General features: G+C 39.1%; 1 protein-coding gene across 12 annotated transcripts in view; it reads right to left on the minus strand.

Annotated features, from left to right (window-relative positions):
• Positions 1-26,678, minus strand: part of rims2a (regulating synaptic membrane exocytosis 2a) — a 973,874-nt gene that overhangs the window by 388,340 nt on the left and 558,856 nt on the right. For 5 of the 12 annotated variants that reach the window (XM_043688425.1, XM_043688426.1, XM_043688435.1 and 2 more), the window contains 4 exons: positions 24,047-24,200; positions 13,489-13,560; positions 12,311-12,467; positions 8,536-8,646 (listed from right to left, as the gene is read on the minus strand). In XM_043688425.1, coding sequence (XP_043544360.1) covers positions 8,536-8,646; positions 12,311-12,467; positions 13,489-13,560; positions 24,047-24,200 — 494 coding nt within the window. Of the gene's footprint in view, positions 1-2,813; positions 3,065-5,928; positions 5,995-8,535; positions 8,647-12,310; positions 12,468-13,488; positions 13,561-22,268; positions 22,296-24,046; positions 24,201-26,678 lie in introns of those variants that run through there. The other 7 variants (XM_043688434.1, XM_043688422.1, XM_043688423.1 and 4 more) reach the window with 3 other exon arrangements.

The raw sequence follows: 26,678 nt of genomic DNA on the forward strand, positions 1-26,678 counted from the left end.
TAACCGTACCTGCATCCACCACTTTCTCTGGTAGTTCCTTGCACACACGAAGCATTCCCTGCGATTAATTCTGCCCCTCATGTCCTTTTTAAATTTTTTCCTCTCAATTTTGAACTCCCCCAACCTAGGGAAAATACCTTTGTCAATTGCCTAATCTATGCTTCATATGATTTTACAAGCCTCAATCAGATCATCCCTCAATATCCAATTTTCCAGTGAAAAAAGCCCCAGTCTATCCAGCCTATTTTTATAACTCAAAACCTCAATTTCTTGCAACATCCTGGTAAACTTTTCTGAACCCTCTCCAATTTAATAATAGCCTTCCTATCATAAGTGTTCAGAACTGCATACAGTACTCCAGAAGAGACCTCAGCAATGTCCTGTACAATCTCAACTTGACATCCCAACACATATATGCCCGAAACGTCGATTCTCCTACTCCTTGGATGCTGCCTGACCTGCTGCGCTTTTCCAGCAACACATTTTTCAGCACATATATTTAAAGGTCTGGGTAATGAAGGCAAGTGTGATAAACATTTTCGTAACTACCCTGTCTACCTATGACGCAAATTTCAAAAAATGTGTACCTGAACTCTACCCAGGGTTCTACAACACTACCCAGGGCCCTATCATTAATTGTATAAGCAGACAGATCTTAGGGTAATTATTCATAGATCCCTGAAGTTGGCAGAGCATATGAATAGGATAGTTAAAGCGGCGTATGGGACAATCATTTTCATCAGTCATGGTACAGGAGTCTAAGAACAAGGAGAGTCATATAGAGCTTTGGTTACTCCACAGCTGGAGTACTGTGTGCAGTTCTGGTCATCTTACTACAGGGAGGATACAATAGCACTGGAGTAGGTACAGAGAAGGTTCACCAGAATGTTGCCTGGGATGGAGAAACTGAGCTATTAGGAGAGACTAGATAGGTTTAGATTGTTTACTTTAGAGCAGAGAAGACTGACCGGTGAACATGACTTAAGTGTAGAAAGGATATGAGGGGTACAGGCAGGCTGATAGAAGGCAGATGTTCCCATTAGTTGAGAGGTCAGTCATGAGAGGGTATTGTTTTATTGTAAGGGCAGAAGATTCAGAGGGGATTTGGAAAAAACTTTTTCACTCAGCACGTGGTCGGAATCTGAAATGCTCTGCTTGGGAAGGTAGTGGAGACTGGAAACCATACAAGCTCTAAAAAATATTAAGATGAGCATTTCAGATATCATAACATGGGACAAGTGCACAAAATTGGGATTAGCGCACCTTTAGTTGTAGTTACTTTGGTGCATACTCGATGGGCCAAAGGGTCTTTTCTGTACTGTATGAAACAATGAATTGGTGAATTTCTCAAATTAGCCTCAAGACTTGGATTCTATTTCCATCTAGCTGGGAGAAGGAAATAAAGAGCACACACTTTCAAAGAGGGAGAAGCATTCCTGCAGGAGACTTTATTAAAATGACAAATCTGTACTAGTAAAAAAATTCTTAATGAGGCCAAACAACCCCAAGGGATAGCAGGAATAAGTTATAGAAGTGATAAGATAATGATGGCTCTATCAACATTTTCAAATATAAGGAACACTGCATGGAAACAATAACTGTACTAGTCAACAAAACATTTCAGCAAAATAAAAACCAGCTAAATATAAACAAAGCATAACAGCCACTGAATACTTTTGCTTCAACAAAGCAAACCAAATGGGTTCACATTGAAGGATTCTTAGAATCTTAACTGCAATGCAGCAGAAACTACTGGATTACAATGGTGAAATAGTACAGCACAACACTGGAAAAAGAATACAGTAACATTCGGAAATGTTGAATCGTTTCCTATAGCTGCTCTGAAACTCTATAAAAATTAGATTTTGGTTGAACCTTAAATTTAGCTGTACACAAAAGACAAGCAACTGTATATATTTTCTTCTTACTTTGATTCCCCAGCAGAGCATTAGAAGATTGTTAAATAAATAAGACACCATAATGATCAGTACCAGGTGAATCAAGACAGTATGGCACATAACACCAAATGCAGACAATTAGCCAAGCCAACATTATGCAATAAATTTAAAACAGTAGTTCATCATTAAAACAATTCAAAATAACGGTTGATTATATCTGCACTCTTGACAATTCCGTGCAATTCTGGTCTCCTTCCTATCGGAAAGATGTTATGAAACTTGAAAGGGTTCACAGAAGATTTACAAGGATGTTGCCAGGGTTGGAGGATTTGAGCTACAGAGAGAGGCTGAACAGGCTGGGACTGATTTCCCTGGAGCGTCGGAGGCTGAGGGGTGACCTTATAGAGGTTTACAAAATTATGAAGGGCATGGATAGGATAAATAGATAAAGTCTTTTCCCTGGGTCGGGGAGTCCAGAACTAGAGGGCATAGGTTTAGGGTGAGAGGGGAAAGATATAAAAGAGACCTAAGGTGCAACTTTTTCACGCAGAGGGTGGTACGTTTATGGAATGAGCTGCCAGAGGATGTGGTGGAGGCTGGCACAATTGCAACATTTAAGAGGCAATTGGATGAGTATATGAACAGGAAGGGTTTGGACGGATATGGGCTGGGTGCTGGTAGGTGGGACTAGATTGGGTTGGGATATCTGGTCAGCATGGACGGGTTGGACCGAAGGATCTGTTTCCATGCTGTACATCTCTATGACTCTAAGTGACTCCATCACAAATTAAACTTTTAACAAATCTAAACTTGAATCATGTTCAGAAGAGTAAGCTAGTCAAAAAGATAGCTTTTAGATGGTTTTATAGTTGATGACAGTTGTTTTATCTCCAACTGCGTTAAATAAAATCTTACCTTAGATTTGAAGGATGTGAGCTCAAGGAATTAAACAAATAATCAACCTGGTATTCCAGTGCAGTAATGAGTGAACAGTGCATTGTCAGAAGTGTCATCTTTCAGATAATGCTAATTTGAGGCAGCATAATCTGATTCTGGTGTAAGACAGTCCCCATGGTATTGTTAATAAAAACATAAGGAGTTCTCCAAGTGCCTAAGCTAACATTCCTCTATGAACCAGGACCATCAAAAATGGGTCATTCAATCACTAAATGCAGTGACTATCACTATGCACATATTGCTAAGATGTTTACCTGGGAAATCAACTACACATCAAAAACTAATTGCTTCACAGTAGAGACCTTAAACTTTCCTAAAAGGAGACATGCAGTCAAAACTTGTCATCTTGTACTCAACAGGATGAGGAGACAAGAAACAAACTTGAAAAAAGGACACCAATTCATACAGTAAAATAAAAGACTGCTAAGTGGTCAGACCATCATTGGCACAGAGATGCTGCAGGATCTATTACATTTATCCTTGCATGGATTAGGATTCATTGCCCATCCCTCGTTGCCCTTGAACTGATTGACATTCTAACCATTTCAGAGAGTAATTAAGAGTCAACACATTGTTGTGGGTCTGAAGTCAGATGCATAGGCCAAATTTCTTCTCCTTAAGGACATGAATAAATCAGAAATAATTTTTAGAATAACTGACAATGAATTCTAATTTCATCATCTGCCATGAAAAGATTCAGGCCCATGTCCCATGAACATTAGCCAAGGGCACTGGATTACTACTAAAATAAGACTAAGTCACAACTTTTCCTGTCAGTCTTAGTTCTCAGGGCAAGTATGTAGACTGACTGATCAGGATTCATGGGTATACAGCAGACATTGGCAGTCTCCATGGCCCTTTTACTTCCATGAGCTTCCATGAACAATCTCATTGGCAACTTTGTGAATAGGGCCCTATCCATTTCTTTACTATACCAGCTTCATGCTGAGGTAGGTGTATCAAAATTATTTCGCATGATAATGGGTGCCCTGATCAAAACATCACTCACCATGTAATCATAATCATAAAATCCCTACAGTGTGGAAACAGGCCCTTTGGTCCAATAAGTCCACACCGATCCACCGAAGAGCAACCCACCCAGACCCACTCCCCACTCTATTATCCTATACTTACCCTGACCAATGCACCTAACACATTCCTGAACACTATAGGCAATTTAACATGGCCAACTCACCTAACCTGCATATCTTTGGACAGTGGGAGGAAACAGGAGCACCCAGAGGAAACCCACGCAGACATGGGGAGAATGAGCTATCACCACACAGACAGTTGCCCGAGGCTGGAATTGAACCCGGGTCCCTGGCGCTGTGAGGCAGCAGTGCTTACCACTGAGCCACTGTGCCTCCCTAAACTCATATATACTGCATAAACTGATAACTCTGAATTTCATTCACATCATCTTATTTATTTCGTGAGAGAAAAGGCACACTGAAGAATCCTTGTGACACAGCACACAACATCACAGCTGTGAGTGATAAAGGAAAATCTTCTGATCCTTTATCAAAGGAACTAGTAAAAAGAAGTTAATGAAGTGGAAGGATTGCTGATTCAAATGTTGCCAACTGATCTATCAATGAATGTTGATTCAGGTTTCTCACTCTGTTAGACTCAGCAAATCCTCTCATCCATTTCACTCATTCATGTCACCAGCACCCATTGTTAAAATGGTATGAAACAAAATCAACAAGAAATGGGGGAGAAAAGCAACAGCACATTAATACAATTGTAATAATTTTTATGTGAGGATGCCTATAAGTTGAATAGTAATGAAACATGGTTGTGTAAAGTTCAAAAACTAGACTCTACCAGAGCATATCAAATAATCCTGAAGGAATGTGATACTAGCTTGAAACTCTAACTCTATTTATCTCTTTACTGATGCTGCCAGATCTGCTGAGTTCCTCAGTATTTAAAAGTATTCTGTCTTTGTTTCAGATTTCCAGCATGCATAGTAGTATGCTTTTATTTCACCAAATAGTTTATCTACTTCAGTTCTCTTGTTGCCATTATAGGGACAATAACTTGCTCTAAATAAACATCCCAATGGTCCAAAATTCCTATAATTTTCATTCTAATTTCATGAACCAAATAATTGAAGTAGGCTATCAGTCTCTAAAAACAGAACATAGATTAATACTAAATGCATCATAGTCTTCTATGATGCATATAGAAGACCTTTGTCTTCTCAGAAATTTACTGATCTGTGACAAAGTTATGGTCATATTCTCTACTAATTATAGATTTTTACTTTTCATGGATTTTTGCTTTGATCTGCCATGTTACTGCAATGTTTTCTGGAAAGAAAAATAATCTTTTACAATTGTTAATTCGCGTTTGATACCTCAATTACATTATTTTGACACCTTAATTACATCATTTTGACAGAGGTACATCTTACTCATATTTTCAAGCTTCAGAGAAAAGAAAAAAAAAACTAGAAGTTCAAATTAAAGCATAATTAGGGATGAGCAACCTGACTGAGTAGTTTGCAATGCTTTAAATGGTATCACAATGGGCCAAAAATACTTGATTTTCCAACAAATACGTTTTAAGTACTGCTCCCAGCTGTAAAAATGATATAATGATATAAATGATACTTTGCAGGCATGGAATTCCATCATGACCTTTCCCACAATTGATGGTGACTAGGCTCAATAATTCGGGTGGTTTTTCGCCATTATGACATTCATAATTAATATGTTGCTTATTGTTTTATGCCAAACTCTTACTGCGGTTGAACAAGGCTAAGAACTGCTATTGAAAATTTATCCAAGTGTTCTGGGTCCCATGTTAAATGCAGCATATTTATAAGTACAAACATTTTGGTGATATTCCAGCAATCTAACTGATTTGGTGAGAAAAGTTTTTAAAAAATGAATTGTTGGAGCCCGATTGTAATAATTCAGAAGTAACCCCTTGCACTAAAATGAGGCCCTACCACTAAGAAAAAACAATGTTTAGTCTAAATGTCCAGATGCTCATTCCTGCTCATAATATTTATTCATACATAAAACACATAATAAAAACACACTGGCACACCCATACAGTATACCTGAAATCCTTGTGATGATGATCGATGGCATGACTGTGTCTGGACCGAGGTAGTGTAAGATACTGACTGCAGCGATGTGGGAGGTAATGGAAAAGACAAATGTATGGCATTTGAAGAATGGGAATAGAAGTCAGCAGCATCAGTGGGCAGGAAAGAGAAGAAAATGGAGAGAAATTTGATGAACAGGGTGTCCGAGAAGGTTATAGCTTCTAATTAAAAGCCAAGAGGAGCTTAAATGCTGCAAAATAATCTTTTTAGTGAAGGCAATACATCAGTTTGAAAAAAACAGTTACTTATAGTAACACTATTTGTTTTAGTCACAAATTAAGTGACTAACACTACAGTAAACTCACATGAAGCTTGACTTTTATCATGCTTTAAAACACAGTATCAGATATGAAAATGTCTGAGCCAGTAAAAGTGAGCCTTGGTATGCTTGATTCATTAATCCATTGCAAGGACAGACCTGAAAATTAGAGCCCGATTCTGGACTAGTTCCTGCAATGCCATAGACATGTTATTGATTTATCCTTAAAAAGGGTGTGTTATCCGTCTACCCTATGAATAGAAAATACATCGCCAAAAAAATGGGTTAAAGCAAAGCAGCTCACTAACTTGGGCATAGAACAATGCATAATATGTGCTGTGGATGACTGGCACACCAATTTTCCATCTCCCTATGTGGAAGCACTTGGTGAAATTTATGTTTGCTCATAGACTTGAACTTTTATCAAGTTACACTCACAAAGCAATATCACATAAATCATTTAGTCAATCAGAGGTATGGTGCATTACACCATGCACCACACTCTAGGAGTTATTAAACAGGAAAAAAGAAGTCTTGCAATGAAGGATGCCCAAGTGCTTTATACGCCAAGAGTTGGGTCCTCAACAGGAAATGTCTAGAATATGCAAAATGATTATGGCATGGTGGCGAGGGTGTAAACAGGGATATAAAGGGGAAGTTCTGAGCCACTAAGAAAATATATCTTTTTGCAGCCGAGAGCGGAAGTGAAGTCAGAGCGCAAAGCCGGTCGGGAAGGTAAGTGATTGTTATTTGAGTGGGTGTATTCTAGACCCCAGGTCCTACAAAGTAGGGCCTCCCTCCCACCCTCCTCTTCTAACCTAAATTAAAAGTCCACAGACTTGCCCCAAAAAGAGGGTCCAAGGAAATTCCTGTGGATTGAAGAGTGAGGCTTTAGCTCAGGAGTCTTTGACAAGGAGGTTGAGTGAAGTGATTACGCCACAGTTGAAGAGAGTGAAGCGACTGGGCTTGTATACCCTGGAGTTTAGAAGACTGAGAGGGGATCTGATTGAGACATATAAGATTATTAAAGGATTGGACACTCTGGAGGCAGCAAACACGTTTCCGCTGATGGATGAGTGCCGAACCAGAGGACACAGCTTAAAAATACGGGGTAGACCATTTAGGACAGAGATGAGGAGAAACTTCTTCACCCAGAGAGTGGTGGCTGTGTGGAATGCTCTGCCCCAGAGGGCAGTGGAGGCCCAGTCTCTGGATTCATTTAAGAAAGAGTTGGATAGAGCTCTCAAGGATAGTGGAATCAAGGGTTATGGAGATAAGGCAGGAACAGGATACTGATTAAGGATGATCAACCATGATCATATTGAATGGTGGTGCAGACTCGAAGGGCAGAATGGCCTACTCCTGCACCTATTGTCTATATATCTACAAAAAAAGGTAGCATTCAAATTTCTTCCCCTACCCTTACACAAATCAACATCAATGCTTCCAGTCAGAGAATATATTGACAAAATTCCACTGAATGCTGTGATTACACCAGCTATTGGAAATCTATACTTCTTTCTAAAACTTCTTTTAACTTAAACAACAATAATTATCCTTTATTCTGCTGACTTGCATTTAATTGAATATCGCACCAACATATTCGCTATGCTGGAAGTAACTACTAAAAATAATTCACAGCATCCTTGGTACAATCAACAGTATTATAGTTCCCTACAAATCAAAACAATAAAGATAAGAAAGTCATTTTCCACCATTATTTAGTTACAGAGTGAACATTCACTTGGGTGGAGGACAAACACACTAATTGCTCAACAAATTAAAATAAATGTTGAATAGCAAAGCAAATTTAAACTTGACTAATATGGTGGATTTAACAGACTATTTTCTAACTGCCACATTCATGCTTTTTAAAAAGTGCTGCTAATTAACACACTGAGGGCTGTGACTCCATTAAAATCAAGGATCAACAACAAAATAGTCATGTTGTTAACTATGAAAATACCTATGGAACTGCATGTTTCCTAATTGTAACTTTTTAAATTCTTGTTAATAAAACTTAAACAAGATTAAACTTGGAGGCATAGCATAGGACCAAACAGATCAACATGAAAGGACATTTAATACTCAAATCTCTGAAGCACTAATCGTAAGTCACTCACACTCACTTATCTAAAAAAAAGCTTCTGAGGCCACTTAAAACTCAAACTTCTGAAGCATTATGCATAAGTTACTCACACTCGCATATAACAGTCCAAACTACGTTGAACTGGTTACATATTTAAACATATCTCAAACTTCCTTGAAAAATAACAATCAAGCCAATAATTTCTAATTACCTTTCCCTTTCTGGAGAATAGTGGTCATCTAGCATCCTGTGTCTATCCATTCGGCTGATGGTGTTGTACTGTTGAGAACAGCGACTGCTTCTAAGACCCAGCTCTGAGCTTCTGCAAAATATAAATCAATTAATATAGTGGCTTTCTAAGAATTTGGGATACTTCCTTTTCCAAAACTCAATAATCTGAATCGAAGACATTCTACTTTGACAAACAGATTTTGCATTACAAATTTATGGTAATATGTAAAATAGGCTTCTGATTCACTCGTCTGTTCTGTCAACCCATGGAAGACCAATTTCACTTGTCACTGATTTCATATAGAGTCATAGAGATGTACAGCATAGAAACAGACCCTTCGGTCCAACTCGTTCATGCCGACCAGATATCCCAACCCAATCTAGTCCCACCTGCCAGCACCCGGCCCATATCCCTCCAAACCCTTCGTATTCATATACCCATCCAAATGCCTCTTAAATGTTGCAATTGTACCAGCCTCCATCTATTTTAATTGCTTAATATTGCATATGTTGTCTTCAGCTGTGTTTCAGCAAATATAGCTTACAGACATTAATATTTTAGTTACATTTTGCTGGTTTTAACTATACACCTCAAGATCCTGCCAGACCGTGATTCTGCAACATTGGATATCAGTTGATTGGAGGAAAGAGTTCTGTCCATTCTGGAACAGGATGTCCTACCAGAGGATCAAGGTGCTTTCCTTGGCAGCACCAATGATTTTTGAGAATATGATAAGAAGACAGTTGAATAACAATAAGGGCTGCATTTTCATGACATAAGTGGGCATCGGTAGATGGGGGAAATGTTTCCAGATGTCCTTTACACTTTGAAGCTGCTAGGATGTGAACTTTCCTGAGGGTCCAAATGTAAAGTGATCTGGAGATCAACTTGCTGCCAGAGATAGCTGACCCAAGGTAGAAAGTGAGTCTGAAGATCTGAAACAAAGATAGAAATTGCTGGCGAAACTTAGCAGCTCTGGAGAGAAAGCAGAGTTAACATTTTTAATCCAGTGAGTAACAGTCCAGTTCTGAAGAAGGTACTGGAATGAAAATATGAGCCCTGTTTTCTCTTCTCAGATGTTACCAGACCTGCTGAGCTTCTCTAGCAATATCAGAAATTGAGTCCAGCCAGCACCAGAGCAGGCAAGTTAAAAGGTCTACCTTGATTCCCCAAAAAGCTAATTTGCATATTTCAAAATGACTCATCCATACACAGTTAAACCTTCTGACTAAGTTAAACTCTGCACAGCCTGTCTCCACTTTCCATTTTATGACGAGAACTCACAATCCCTTTTATAACAATTGAAAACTGTTAAATAACCCATAAAACTCCCACAAGGAACTAACAACTTCAAAACAGATGTGCAAATAGAATCAAGTACTTGTAAAATGATTATGAACATAAGAACGTACAAGCATATAAATTAGAGCAGGAATAGGATATCCTTCCAGTGGAGCCTTCTATACCATTATATATGATCTTGGCTGATCTGATGAGGCCTCAACTCCACTTTCCTGCTCACCTTCTATAATCTTTGACTCCCCTGTTAGTCAAGAACAAATCCAATTTTGCCGTACAAACACTCAAGAATCCACCACCACTTGCTAGTGTAGGGAATTCTTCAGACTTGTGACTCTCTGAGAAATTAGGCAATTGCATTAAACCAAGAACCAAAATATGGCAAGGCAATAAACAGAACTGTTATCCCAACAGATGGTGACATGTAATATATAATACCAATCAGAAGAAAACAATGGGTATTATCTGGTAGACTAAATTTCAACAGAGTAACACATAATTTACTGTTCTGTCTATTCCATGAACTTTTTGAATTCATCTGAATGCTTTTCTACATGAAAAATGTACTGTCCCTATCTCTCAGCAAAGTTCAAGTCGTATCTGCTATGAAGGTTTACCATCACGTCTGAACTGGTTAATTACATGATAACATTTTAATGGTGAATGTAAAGGAGACAAAACTATTTAAATTAGATTTTAAAATTCTTCCTGCCTCTCAACCACTTTCAGGCAGCTAATGGCAAGTTTGAAGGTTGCTACTAAAGTCCAGCCGTCTCACTATTATCACAATTTATTCTTTTCTCATATGTGAAATTAATTACTAATGATCTAGATATGAATGTGGGTGGTTTAATGTACACAATAACAGCAACAGAGCCAGCACTGCACTCTGTGGTACACCAGCAGACACAAGCTTTTAGTTGTTAAAATGACCTTTAACCAGGAACCTCTCCTTCCTGTTACCAAACCAATTTTGGATCAAATTTGCCAAATTGCCATGGATTCCAAGGGTTCTTAGGTTTTTGACTGGCTTACTATGTGAGACCTTAACAAAGCCATACTGAGGTCCATGTAGATTACATCAACTGCGCTCACAAACTGCTCTCATCTTTGAAAAATTCAACTTAAAAGTTATCGGACATGATCTCCTAACAAACCGTGCTGACGACTTGATTAACTCTTGCCTCTTCAAGTGAAGATTAATTCTGTGCCTCAGAATTTTTTTTTTCAATAGATTCCCTTCCATAATTGTTAGATTCACTGGCCTGTAGCTTCCTGGTTTATCCCTACCACTTTTGTTGAATGATTTTTTGAATGAAACATTAGCTCTCCGCTGCCACATCTCCTATGTGCGCAGATGGTTTGAAAATTGTCATAGCTTCTGCAATCGTCTCTGTTGTCTCCCACAGCAGCCGAGAATAGATCTCATCTGGTCTTGGGGGTTTATCCAGTTTCAAATCTGTTAAAACAGCTTTGACATAAAAGTCAGAGATGGTCAACTCTGTTTTGGTTGGGATTGTCTTGGAGACATATAATGGCCACTCGGCTGATAACTGGTTTGAGGCTAGCCTTCTGCCCCCATCAGAAAGCAATGACCATCCCTGTTGTTGTATGCACTCCTTAATGAAGAGGAGCCTGTGCAGTCCAGACTTCATCTGAAATGTCAGTGGGGCCAGGATTATCAGAACACGGGCTAGTAAATAGTCGGGGGAAAATTACTATTTTTGGGTGGGGTGAGATTTTGATGAACATGGGGCACTTTTTTTTGGTTCTCATGCTTCTTTTCCCAGCTATATGTTTGTCAGGCAAGAGTTTTGATACTTGATGCTGAACATTCCTCCCTGCCATAGGTCAAATCACAGAAAGGAGCATTAATTGGCTTTCAGTTGGCCATGAGTGAGCGAGTTTCCAACCCCTTGTCTGTTACTGGGAAAACTTGAATGGGAGTGGGGAGGTGGCAGGCAGAGCAATTGACACGCCATTCAATTTTATCATCAGTTATCCCACTTTCAGGGCATGCGGGCAAAAGGATGGGGGTGGGGGGAGAAGAGACATTCCAAGTACAGCCCATATGGGAGAGGAGCCATGTACTGAAGTTTGCTGATGATACTCATTGCTAATTTTTGGATCAATCTATGGAGATATGCTACTGATACAAACATGAAAGTGTGATTTAAACATAATGCCAGTTGCTACTGAAATTGTCCTTGGCCAGTCGCTACTGAAATTGGCCAGCAGCTTCTTGAGACCACAGCAGTGCCTCTTTTCTTTTTTGCATTTTTACCATAGACGTAAGCAAGTTGTACATTTTGTTGAGTTTTCTTAAATAAGCTGCTGAATTCAGAATGCACTTGTAGACAATGTTATTATCTTAACTTTACCCTTTCATATTTTTACCAATACACCAGTAGATGTTTCATTCCCTCCAGTATTCTAGATCCATTTATAACCCTACCTTTGCTGAGGAGGAACACTGGGGGATCGGGAACGCGCCCTGCCCATACTGTCCCCACGAAGTGGTGAGCCTGATTGTGAACAATGGTTTGATGACATTACTTGCTCTGGAACAGATAATGTTGAACTCTGAATATCTCTCCCATTGTGTCTATAATCTGCAGTGAGAAATGTAAGGAAAAAATCATTTTGGATTGTTATACATATACTCTTAAAGAATAGTAAACAAGAGAAGTGTACAATTTTGTTTGGAGCAATGGTCAATTGGAAACTTCTACCAGATGATTTTTCCACTGCAGTCACAGTGTTGTTTTGCAATGCCCATTTTGTAAGGTCATCAAAATCAAACTTCTATCTCAGACTTTCTTTGAACACAGAATCACAGATGGCGGAGGAGGCCATTCCACTAATTGTGCCTGCACCCGTTCTATTACCTGAGTGCCGATCTCTTTTCCCCCATATTCCTGCATATTATTCCTACCAAAATAATTAAAACAGACAGACAGTTAACAGTGGTGATGTATGGGCATAAGTATTGCAGAACCCCAGACTAATATTCAAGGGACATGGGTTTAAATCCATGGCAGATGTGAAATTGGAATTCAATTAAAAAATAATCTGCAATCAAAAGCGAACCTAATGATGATCATGAAATCATAGTTGATTGTCATAAAAACCCATCTGCTTCTGCAGGGAATTCAGCAAAGAAATCTGCCAACCTTTCCTGATCTGGCCTACATATATCTCCAGATACACAAAAATGTGGTTGACTCTAAACCCCCTCTTAAATGGCCTACAGCGCCAAACAGTTTAAAGGGTAATAGGGATGGGCAATAAATGTTGGCTCTGGCAGCAGTACCCATAGATACGCACATCTCTTCCAACCCACGCACCAAGTACACACACACACACACAAAATCAATCATTATTGCTTTATACCAAGCAAGAAATTCTACATGAGCAAACTTCTGCTTGGCTTTGAAGGGCTTATACTCTGAAAATACTTATATTTGGAATATTAAGTTATGAAGTCCTTACCTCATAACTGCTCTGAGATCTACAGAAATCAGTGAAACCAATTAAGCATTTTTGATTGAAGAATGGTCAATTCCGAAATTGTAAATGTGTGGGATAAATTGGGATAAGGAGGAGAGGAATGCATTTGTTTAACTTTCATACCTGAAGAAACGACCCCAATTCCATCATCACAGTCATAGTCAGAGACTTCACTATCACTGATGCGCTGAGATCCTAAAATTTAAAAGAACATATTTTGCAAATGACCTATGTGCTTTTGCAGAAGGACTACCAATAAGTGACTGTAAATTTAGAGATAAATAAACCAAAACAATCAGGCTCATGCAAGAGGTTTATTAAAATCATACTATCCAATTTATGAAGAGGTACTGATTCAAAGAGAGCCTGCAGTTCCTAATTTTGTTTTTAACCGCTTCTCTTCTCCAAATTCTGATAGTTCTCGTGATCCATATATTTACAGCCTTGGAAACAAAGAAACTGGAGGCATTTTACTGCAATGTAAGTTTGAAGATTCAGAATGGATATATATCACAAAACAGCTCCTGTATATAACCATGGTTTCTGCAAACCGGCAGCAAACTTGCAACCTTTTTTTTGTAGAGTCTTAGAGATTCTGTGCTTTATCCAAAATGGCCCCAGGACCACAGAACAAGAAAGACCACTTCCTTATTTGATAGAACCTATGTTTGCTGGTAGGGGAAAGGAGGTGGCATATAGTTCAAACATGAAGGAAACGCAGATTAATAGAGCCAATTGAATTCAGTGCTGAGTTCAAATTGTCCCTATTTTTAATGAAGCAATGTGTTTTTCAATAGTGTGTGACATTTAATTTTTAGAAGTAGACTTGAATGCTTATAAAAGGTAGATAAGGTCTGTGAAGTTATCAAATTACCTGAACATTCTGAAAAGGAAACAGCCAGCTATATCTCATAATTTTAAAAAAGATGCTTGCGCTTTAAATAGCTGCATGTTGACATAACCCAATGGGGTATCATTATAGTATTATTACTGTTTGTTACCACAACTTATCATTATCAAAGTGGAGGGCTGTAGATTTACAGTGTGATTACTATTCCAGGTTGTTATTAAGGGATTAGCTATCTTTGATGTAAGGCTTCACAGCGAATTAAGTACTTAAGGGATATTAGCTGTACTTAATGACATTTTCTCAATGAGTGTTTTTAGTCTCCAATGAGAGCATGTCTGCAATAGATACTGAGAATCTTGTTTCGTTTTATCACCGCATCTGGAATATTCAATTCAGTTCTACCATAGGCACTATGCATTTAGCTGCCCAGTGCTTAAACTCTACATTATACCCTACATAGTGGAACAGATTTTCTGATATTGGGGGTGGCAATGAACTGAATGTACTCTGTTGGCAAACATCTAGACTGCAAAAAAGTCCTGACAAACACATTGCTGCAGTTGCCTGGGGTGTTTAAAGTTCTGATTGACTGAAAAGCACTGGCTGGGACCCTGTGTAAATGTCTCTCTTATACTGATCTAGGTGTTAGACACCTGGGCTCGATACAAGCTACTTACTCAGATCCTTATCCTAGAATAGTGTCATCATTTACTTGCTGGGATGATCCAGCAATTAACAATTCCAATTGAATTTTCACAGAAATCACTCACATCCCAACCAACCCCAATATGAATATACATATCCACAACTCAATTTTCAATCCCTGGACCTGTACTGCTATTCCCACTTACTCACTTAAAGACCTACTCATGCACATATACACTGACCCACTCATTTATTAGCCCACTCACTCACAAATTCAACTTGTCCACTTGCTCACTCACTCATCCATTAATTCAACTGCACATATACACTCAACACAGTCACTCAGACATCCATTAGCCCACTCGTGCACACATACACTCGCCCGCTCACTCACTCATCCACATCCCCACACACAAAAACGCCACTGAAGTACTTGTGACATTTTAAAAAAAAATCTGAGTATAGAGCTAAAAATCACACAACACCAGGTTATGGTCCAACAGGTTTAATTGGAAGCACTAACTATCAGAGCACTGCTCCTTCATCAGTCGAAAGCTAGCGCTTCCAATTAAACCTGTTGGACTATAACCTGGTGTTGTGTGATTTTTAACTTTGTACACCCCAGTCTAACACCTGCATCTCCAAATCATATCTGAGTATAGTTGCTGATGTTGTAAAAGGTTGCTGGTTGTTGGAGGAAAAGGATAAGGTAGCATGTCTGCTCTCTCCACAGCTCTTCTTTGAGAGTTTTCTCTGTGGATGGCTGCATTAATAAATTATTGGGCTGTATTCAGGGAGTTGTAAAGGTGCAAGGAGGTAAATAGGAAGGAATGATCTCTACAGTGAGTAATGAAGCACACGACATCACCATTGATTTGAAGATCAGGCCGATAATATTTAATGGGCAATTGCTTCCAAGATCTTGACATGCATATACTTTAAAAGCAAGGTATATATTTCTATAGTAAGCTCGATAGACCCAGAACCAGAGACTGAGATTAATTATCGAGATAGTAAATTCTAGGAACAGAATAATTAGTCCAACATGATGAGCTCTGATTGAAAAATACTATATTTCATTATGGGCTTTATATGGTGGTTCCTGCATTGCTGTTTGTAAAGTGAGGTTGAAGGGCAGAAATGTGGCACTTATTATTCAGGAGTTTGTTTGATTAGCATTAGAGATCAAGGATTATTTACGGATAACTTTCCCTGATGGGAACATAAATAATTTAGGTGGTTATCTAATTTAAACTCTTTGCAGAGGAAGACTTGACATTGGTGGCACCGTTTAAAACAATGTTAGGTCGTTTATCACAACTGATCTTGCTGCTATTCTTCACTGTTGGAATGCTATCATATTAATTTAAGCAGACATGTCTGAGACCTGACAAATGGTGGATCCCTCATTAGGTTGGATTTGTTTGGAGGGACAGCGTGGACCAAAATAAGGTTAACCTGGCAAGTTTTAAAATGTAATTTTAGGATTCCTTGTTGATCACGATGTACAAAAGTGCCTTGAATCTCCCTCACTCTCAAAATACCCACCCCTGATGTTCCAACAAAATAACCGGAAGGCAACATTCTCCTTGTTCCACTGCTGTGGTTTCCTAATACCAATGACCAGTCAGGTTTCACAGATAGACAAATGAGGGAAATAAGGTCCAATATAAAGATTGTCCAGAAATCAATGTATTCAGATCCTTCAGATTCACAGCCAGCTTCATAGCTCACATGGACTCCTGCCCCATCCACGCCTTTTTCTTCTCCAGGCTTAACTATTCCAATGTGCATCTGGTTTAATCTTCTGCCAATGTGAGGTTATTCGAATTTCTGTTATCCATGCCTGAACTCCATCCAAGTCCTGCTCACTAACTTATGTTGACTCTCGTTTGATTAGATTAGATTAGATTACTTACAGTGTGGAAACAGGCCCTTCGGCCCAACAAATCCACACCGACCCGCCGAAGCGCACCCCACCCACACCCATTCCCCTACATTTACCCGTTCACCTAACACTACGGGCAATTTAGCATGGCCAATTCACCTAACCTGCACATCTTTGGACTGTGGGAGGAAACCGGAGCACCCGGAGGAAACCCACGCAGACACGGGGAGAATGTGCAAACTCCACACAGTCAGTCGCCTGAGGTGAGAATTGAACCCGGGTCTCTGGCGCTGTGAGGCAGCAGTGCTAACCACTGTGCCACCGTGCCATCCACAAAGTTGAGTAAAGCTTCAGGTTGACATTCATGTGTTTGTTCCAAATCTCTCAATCAATTTGCACCATCCCATGTCTGTGATCCATTCCTGAAGAAGGGCATGTGCCCGAAACGTCGAATCTTCTGTTCCCTAGATGCTGCCTGACCTGCTGTGCTGTTCCAGCAATAAAGTTTCAGCTGTGATCCATTCCAGTCTTATAGTCTTCAAGACTTCTGTGCTCCGTCACTTTCTGGCCTTTTTAACATCACCAAATTTAGTCATTCTACCATAGGCACTATGCATTTAGCTGCCCAGTGCTTAAACTCAGTAATCACATGCTTAAATCATGCTACTGTTCCATCTCTCTCTTCTTCTTTTTGATACCTTTAATCCCTTCGTTGAGCTATCGGACAGCTGTCTTAATACCTTCTTGTGTGGCTTGCTGTCAAACTATTTTATTGTGTTCTTCTTTAAGCTTCTCCAATTTTACATGGAGACATGGTCACATAATGCTGGTTGATCATCCTTCTCCATCTCTTCGTGCCAGTCATTCATTCCTCATTCAATGTCAATGCATTTAAGGTTCTTGCCATTATACTTTTCTATCTAGTTTCTTCTCTTTTCTTCCTCCTAGTCCCATATCCACCCCGAATACACTTTCTCTCTCGCTTTGTGGAACAAATGGCCTTATCATGATAATCTTGTCACAGTTACTTCTTCAATACTTCCATACTCTTCACTGTCCCCATGATTTGCTGCTTCCAATTTCTTTTTTCTTGTTTACATCAGCATTCACAGCTCATTGGCATTGAGTCATTCTTCCCATCTTGATGTTGTCTACATTTCTGAACTTTATAAAAAGGCAGGTCGAACAGCCGTCTTGAGGATTTCTTATTTCCAATACTTCGCTATCACACAACACTTAATTGTGCTTCCTCCAATAACTCCAACTAGACCAAATACATTACTTAATTCCTATTTTTATCTTGTACTCCCACTGACCGCAAGTACTCAAAATGATTCACTTTCTCCAAATCTTTATCCACAACATTTACACTTTCACTTTAAATTAAAGTCACTACAAATGCAAGTTGTTGCTGATGTATCCATATCGTCTTTACAATCCTAGACCATGACATAACAGACAGTAACGCTCTGAAGATCAAATTTGAAGATGAATTTTTCACAGGTTAAGCACCAAAATACCATTTGAAAAATTTGGCAATGTAGCTGTGCTTCCATTTTGCCTGAACAGCATTGTAGCAGATCTTTGTGCATTGCACCTGAAGAAGAATAAATGAATATCAGAAAGAATGTTTAGATTGCCAATTCCAGTGGCAATTCAGGAAAAAAAAACTCACAAAAAGCCAAAAAAAATGGCAAAGTTTTCAGAGTTGTGGTTTGGCAGCACCCCTCTTAAAAAGAGAGGCAGATTTTACACAAGAAGACTTTTTTCTTCTTTTACATAGGCAAATTATTGAAGAAAACTGCAACCTTTTTTTACTTACTAATAGTACCTGTGTTTGACATAATGGTTTCCTCTTTGAAAATTAGCTTAAATGGTGCAACAAACACAACTCACCTTAGAAGCATACCACTTCACCTTCTATAGAGCTAGAATCAATTGCTGTTGCAATTATCAATTTACACATCTGCACTTGATTTTGAGTGTGAGCTTTACTGATCATCCACAGTAAAAAAAAGTACAATAATCTTGATGCAACAGTGGCTTATTACTGTAGATGTTTTTATGTAGCTGCCTACTCCACACCAAGGCACCTTTTCCTATCAACTTTTATCATGGTTTAAGAAAAGCTACTCAGAAAACTAAAAAGCTCCTTGAGTTGCAAGAAAATAGAAGACAAATGTTGATTGTGTCAGCATGTTTTACTTTTTCACAAGATCACAGGGGCACTTTTGCGCTTGCCTCATCAAACTCGATTGTCTTCACCTTCTTGTTGCTGTCAGCCTCTCCTGCCAGAGGAAGAGACAAACAATATCAGGGATGGAACTTAAAAAGTAGTAAAAACATAAATTCATCTATTACATCTTCAGACTCTAACACCAGTATTCAACAAAATTTTAAATTTCTTTACACTTTTAAATGTTAAAACAACCAAAATAAAATCACTTACTTCTTAGGAAAGCCAAGGTTGGTGAACAACGAATATTCTGCAGTTATCTCCATGTGGATTCACGTCCCTTTAAAGAGTTAAAGCACTGAACTTCTTATTAAATGAGGCATCTGCAAAAATCACGTGCTGCTACATGTACCAAACATGATCAGAAACATGTAGACAAAGGACAGTAATAGATCCCAGTAGGAATTCTCCAACTTAAGCACAGGATACTGTGCTATGTTGCCACAGAATGAAAGTAATTCAGGAAGAGTCTTTAAAAGATATTACATTTTAAAGACGAATGCCCTTTGAGCCATTTTAAATGCAAAGTATCTTTTTTTCTCAAATCACAATCCAGAGATTGAAAAGGATTTATGAAGTTTGTCCATTGATGTACACGTGGCTATGTGGATGCCCAACTATTTAATCTTTGAATCTTTATAGATTGTCCATGATCTCCAAAAACCAATAAAACAAAACTCCACGTACCAAACCCTATGTTTCAACTATTGAACTCTGCTTGGTAACACTTCACAAACAGCACAGAAACCACTATACCCAATAGAATATTTAGTCATTGAAACTTAATGTGCTTAAAACTTCAGTCACATTTCTTAGTAGATGTGCATCTATCTGCTATTACAAGAGATTAATTGACATGGGATTTTGTTTTTGCTGGGAGTGTATTTCACAAATCTTCTACTCCATAGGTTTGTGGAAATTCCTTCTGATTTTGTATAAAGGTTTTTAATTTTAATCTGGTTTTCTTCTAGTTTTTGTGGACACACTTCAAATCAAAAGCTGAATTTGGCTTTTGTGGCACTGTGCTAGTTTCCCTAACTCTAGGCCAGAAGGTCGAGGTTTAAGCCCACTGCACAGAAGTGTCATACCTGTACAGGTTAATTAAAAATAATTTTGCTCTTAGCCTTCATGGTACCTAGGGAATAAATATTCAAAATATTTTTTTTATTTCTTATTTCCTACTTGAATGAGAAATCAAGTCCTACAGATGCACTTTTGTTTAAGTGATCCACTTTATTCTTTTAGAAATGGTCCTATAATAAGCAAGATGTTCAGTAAGAATTTAACATGTAGATTGATAAGTTTAAGTAATGCACAGCATGTATGGCTATTTCCTGATTATCAACAAACTACTTCTGCAGTTCAAATTACTTCCCAACAACCTATATATCTGATGAACCAAATATGAAACAAACACATTTAGGTCCTCCACATATATCCAATCAATAAATTATTGCAGCCAAACCGATTTTACATTTACAATGATACTTTTGTATTCAAAGAAGTCATAGAAAGCTCAAATATTCCACTTGACTAATTTCCCCTTTCCATCAATTTAATCTGAAAAATGCAAAACAATTATTAAGAATCATCATTATTTTTCATAGAGGAAGATCAGCATCCTTTTGATTTCTTGCCAATACTCGTTAAAGCAAATTTCATTTTGAAAATCAGGACAGTTCATTTTTCCATCTCAAGGGTCCAATTGGTAAATGCAGAGTCCATCTGGCACTGAACGACTGATACTATAAGGTTTGTTCATTAAGTTAAGCTAACCAAGTTGATTTTAGCCAGCTTAGCAATAGTTGAACTATAATTAGGCCAGATTCCTATCACTGCTTCTTTTGGGTATTTGTTTCTACTCAAAATACATTAAGAGGTATTTATAAAATTTATATAAAAATACATTGACATTGATCTGTATGACCAAATGACTATGAAGTAACAGGAACTGTCTATGACCAAGTGACCTGAACATTTTTAATCAAAAAATGTAATCAAGTAAGTGCTGATCTATTAGTTATGAGAAAGTGAGGACTGCAGATGCTGGAGACCAGAATTGAAAAATGTGGTGCTGGAAAAACACAGCAGGCCAGGCAGAATCCGAGGAGCAGGAGAATCGACGTTTCGGGCATAAGCCCTTCTTCAGGAATGAGGCTGGTGTGCCAAGCGGGCTGAGATAAAGGGTAGAGGGGAATAAATTTGGGGGAGGGGCGCTGGGAATATGATAGGTGGAAGGAGGTGAGGGTGAGGGTGATAGGCCGGAGAGGGGATGGGGCGGAGAGGTCGGGAAGAAGATTGCAGGTCAAGAGGGCAGTGCTGAATCCGGGGGTTGGGATTGAGATAAGGTGGGGGGAGGGGAAATGAGGAAGCTGGAGAAATCTACATTCATCCCGTTTGGTTGGAGCGTTCCTAGGCGGAAGATGAGATGCTCTTCCTCCAGGTGTCATGTGGTCAGAGTCTGGCGATGGAGGAGGCCAAGGACCTGCATGTCCTTGGCGAAGTGGGAGGGGGAGCTAAAGTGTTCAGCCAAAGGGCAGTTGGGTTGGTTGGTGCGGGTGTCGCAGAGGTGTTCCCTGAAACGTTCCGCAAGTAGGCGGCCTGTCTCCCCAATGTAGAGGAGGCCACATCGGGTGCAACGGATACAGTAAATGATGTGTGTGGAGGTGCAGGTGAATTTGTGACGGATATGGAAGGATCCATTGGGGCCTTGGAGGGAGGTGAGGGGGGAGGTGTGGGCGCAAGTTTTGCACTTCTTGCGGTTGCAGGGGAAGGTGCCGGGAGTGGAGATTGGGTTGGTGGGGGGGTGTGTTCCTGATGAAGGAGTCACGGAGGGAGTGGTCTCCGCGACCACTCCCTCCGTGACTCCCTCGTCAGGTCCACACTTATGCCCGAAACGTCGATTCTCCTGTTCCTGCTCCTCGGATGCTGCCTGGCCTGTGTTTCTCCAGCACCACATTTTTCAACTCTGATCTATTACTTATGTCAATCTGCAGACTCAAATCTTCAAAAACTCACTCTCAGGCACAACAAAACAGATTGGAAGGAAGTTCACATATCACACAAAAATGCTTTAGAAGTTAAATTAACATCAACAGCAAAGCAATTCATTCAGGACTGAGATAGCAACTAAAGCTTGGGTAAGAAGGAGAACTGATCTAAAAGTATCTTAAAATTTTTCTACATGCACAGCTAGAGCACTTCATAACAGTCACTCTCAAGTCATGTCTAAGACACTAAGTGTTTTCATCTGTTTAACTCATTGATGCAAGCTAGCATTTTACCTGGATTTAATGCATATGGACCTGTATCTGGAAAATAAATGTCAGATGGGATACAAATGAAACAGAAAATAAAAACACATAATCCAGCAACATAATAGATATGAGCAGTTAATATGCCCAGATTGTTAGAAGATGTAATCAGACATGTTGGCAAATTCATTAGTAATTTGGATTATATACACCAAGTAACCTCACTTGCCAATAGTGCAGTGGTAATAAAAAAAAGCCAGCTGAGCAAATTTAAAGTAAAAGCTCCAGGAGTGCCACTACTTGCTCAAACTTGTGTCTGTCCAAACTACTAATTGTGTTAATAATTGTGTTTTACGCAGGAATAAGGAAAGGGGCTTAGGTTTTAGGGAGCAAGAAATGAAATGTAACACTGACTTCAATCAAATGGAATTTATTTTCATTACCGTCTACCGGAGTTTGCTCCAACATGAAACCATAATAATCTGGTTTCACACCTTTGCTTATCTAATCTCTTTAAGTACTGGTCTTGCATTAGAAGAGATTTTTTTAACCTAAATTAATTCTCTGCTGAGTAACTGACTAAACATATTAATTCTGAGAAAAAAATGTAATTTTTAAAAAAACTATTGGCTAATGGAGCACAAAGTGTGATGTTTAACAGCATTCGAATGTATGGAAAAAGAGACATGAGATTCGTGGTTTTCAAACTTACCCATTTCTACATAGGTTAAAAGGAAATGAACAGATGAATAGGAAAACAAGCATCACTGACAGTATTTGCATATTTTGGTGCTAATGCATGGTGATGAGTGTGTCACTGGTGGGAAAAACAGCATTGGGTAATGCTAATAAGAACAGAAGATCTAGGAGTAGAAGTAGGTAACTTAACCCCTCAAGCCTGCTCTGCCATCTAATACCATCATGGTGATCTCATTTTAGCTTCAAGTCCATGTTCCTGCCCACTGTCCGTAACCTTTCAACCCATTACTAATTAAAACTCTCTCTATATCCTCCTTAAATTTACTAATGCCCCAGCATCCACTACACTCTGGGATAGTCAACCCCACAGTTTCATGACTCTTAGAGAGAAGTAATTTCTCCTCATTGCTGTTTTAAATCTGCTACCCTCTATGCCAAGTGACCTCTTGTTCTACATTGCCTCACACATGGAAACATCTTTTCTACACTGAACTTGTCAATCTCCTTTTGTATCATATATATCGAAATTTGATCTCCTCTCGTTCTTCCAGATCCAAAGAGAATAGTGTGTATAACTGACTCTTAGCCAATTCTAGTCTAAACCTGCAACTCAAGGTGTGCAAGAGAACCCAGCAGTTGAATTTCCTGACTTTTCTTCATCCTTATGGCGAACTCAACTTCTTGGATTCAACAGCAATTTAGCAGAGATTGATAGGTCATGGAGTGAGACAGTCTATCATTCTGTTTGCCCTTGAAAAGTATTTTTCCCTTATGCTATTCTAATTTTGTTCTTTTTATGACCAAACCAAAAGACAAATAGTTTATCTGCCAGTGCATCTATGTCCAATTCTGACAAATACAATAGTAATAGGGGTAAAGTAATAGCAGAAAAAGCCCATATTTCTTTATCACAGACTGACCTATAACCAATATTTTAGTGGTATGTTTTTAAATGTCCATTCATCATAACAATTGTTTGTGATCTCCATTTGTTACCAGAATTCATTTCAATGTCATTCATTAAGGAGTTAAAGTGCACCCTAACTATATGAATTCTCACTTTTGTTTTTAGGGAACAAAAATAAAACACCTTACATCTCTCAACATACTTTGTAACCTTCTTGTTGGGCTTTCACCATGTGGGTGTCTGCGTGGCAAATATGGTGAAGGTTGAGGAAGTGGCATTGATGAAACGTCGTGCGTCTGGAGTTTATACCAGTGTGGTTCATCATCCAAAAGAGCAGTTTCCAATTCTATGAGAATCTGAAATCAGGAAGACAAGGAACTAATGGTACTGTATGTCAGCAATATAACAGAATGAAGAAACCTAAGAGAAGTCATAAAATATATAAATGCTTAAAAATATTAGTTTTGAGAAAACACATGACATAATATTTCAGAAACTGCAATGAAAAAAATCATAATGATCTTCATTAAAATATGTATAATATTATTTCTCTCCGGGTAAATTTAAGTAGAATACAAGACAAAGAGCTATAGGATATGGCATTAATCATAACTCAACCTATATCATGATCAATCATACATGGATACATGTTGCATCTTCTAACTCTTCACACTGTATCTGTTACCTATGTAATGTACATTATCTAATTATTTACAGGGAATTGCCTGAACATGCAATATGGTGGACCTACTTAATTTTTTCTTAATAGCGTTACCTAGCATTCAAGGGCAGAACTTGTCTCAGTTGATCATGAGATTATCACCATAACGATTACAATAGTTCAAATCCATAACCATCTTATTTAAATAATTAGAGATGGGTGACCAATGCAGTCCTGTCAGCAATACCTGCATGTTGAGATTTTTAAAAAAAATTGTAGTATTCAGAGAAAATATTACCCTCATAATATTAGTAAAAACTGTATTTGCCTTCACAATGACCTATCAAACTTCATGAGTTTGGATATAGATATAGATCTAGAAAATAAAGATTCTAGATGGCATTCAATAAAATTTCCTGCAAGTAGCTTGATGCAGTTCAGGTGCATGGTAAAAAAGAAATGCAACAAAGTTTATGAGAAGATTTGTAGCTCGGGTGCTCGTTGTTGTGGTTCTGTTCGCGAGCTGGGAATTTGTGTTGCAGACGTTTCGTCCCCTGTCTAGGTGACATCCTCAGTGCTTAGGAGCCTCCTGTGAAGCGCTTCTGTGATCTTTCCTCTGCCATTTGTAGTGGTTTGAATCTGCCACTTCTGGTTGTCAGTTCCAGCTGTCCGTTGCAGTGGTCAGTATATTGGGTCCAGGTAGATGTGCTTATTGATTGAATCTGTGGATGAGGATGTCACCTAGACAGGGGACGAAACGTCTGCAACACAAATTCCCAGCTCGGCGAACAGAACTACAACAGAAATGCAACAGCTTAGATAGGAAGCTGGTGAACAAGAATCAAAGAATTAGCGTGATGGATGATGAGATTAGTGTAAAGTTCGAAGTGTATATATCCATACATTCAGCCTCCGTTCCATTCCCTTTTCTTCACTAGGTGCATATATAGGTTTGGACTTGGGTATAGAAGCCACCATATCAGAACTAATATCATACCAACATTTTATTCCATCTGAATGACTGAACTTAAATAATGGCTGACATTTTAGAGATCTTTTGTGTAACTTTTTCCTGTGCCTGAATATTCTATGGTGATCACGAATGGACTCAATATCTATCAATCCCTTCAAAACTGTACACTGTGAATGCATTATGCACTCTTTTTAGAAAATGCATTACAGGAACTCACCAAGATTCATTCAACAGCACATCTCTCCTCTGGAACTTATGCCACTGAGAAGGATAAAAGCAGTAATGGGGTGGGACCACAGTCAGCAACAAACACTATCCAAATGTGCATTGACATCACCAACACTACATTATTACTGGATCAAAAGTATGAAATTTCCCACGTCATTGTTTTGTGGGAAAATTATCACCATAACGATTACAATAGTTAAAATCCATATCCATCTTATTTAAGTAATTAAAGACGGGTGACCAATGCAGTCCTGTCAGCAATACCTGCATGTTGAGATTTTTAAAAAAATATTGTAGTATTCAGAGAAAATACTACCCTCATAATATTAGTAAAAACTGTATTTGCCTTCACAATGACCTGTCAAACTACATGTGGACTTCCATTAGATGACTAGGAAAAAGTGAGGACTGCAGATGCTGGAGATCAGAGCTGAAAAATGTGTTGCTGGAAAAGCGCAGCAGGTCAGGCAGCATCCAAGGAGCAGGAGAATTGACATTTCGGGCATAAGCCCTTCTTCAGGAATGAGGAGAGTGTGCCAAGCAGGCTAAGATAAAAGGTAGGGAGGAGGGACTTGGGGGAGGGGCGTTGGGAATGCGATAGGTGGAAGGAGGTTCAGGACACCAGCTCGCGGACATCTCCTCCTACTGCCCCCTTGACCATGACCCCACCTCCCACCACCAAACCATCATCTCCTAGACCATCCATAACCTCATCACCTCAGGGGATATCCCATCCACCGCCTTCAACCTCATCGTCCCACAACCCCGTACTGCCCGTTTCTACCTCCTGCCCAAAATCCACAAACCTGACTGCCCCAGCCGACCCATTGTCTCAGCCTGCTCCTGCCCCACTGAACTCATCTCTGCATACCTCGACACGGTCCTGTCCCCCTTAATCCAAGAACTCCCCACCTACATTCGGGACACCACCCACGCCCTCCACCTCCTCCATGATTTTCGCTTCCCCGGTCC

Source organism: Chiloscyllium plagiosum, chromosome 4, assembly GCF_004010195.1.
Source record: "Chiloscyllium plagiosum isolate BGI_BamShark_2017 chromosome 4, ASM401019v2, whole genome shotgun sequence".
Lineage (NCBI taxonomy): Eukaryota > Metazoa > Chordata > Chondrichthyes > Orectolobiformes > Hemiscylliidae > Chiloscyllium > Chiloscyllium plagiosum.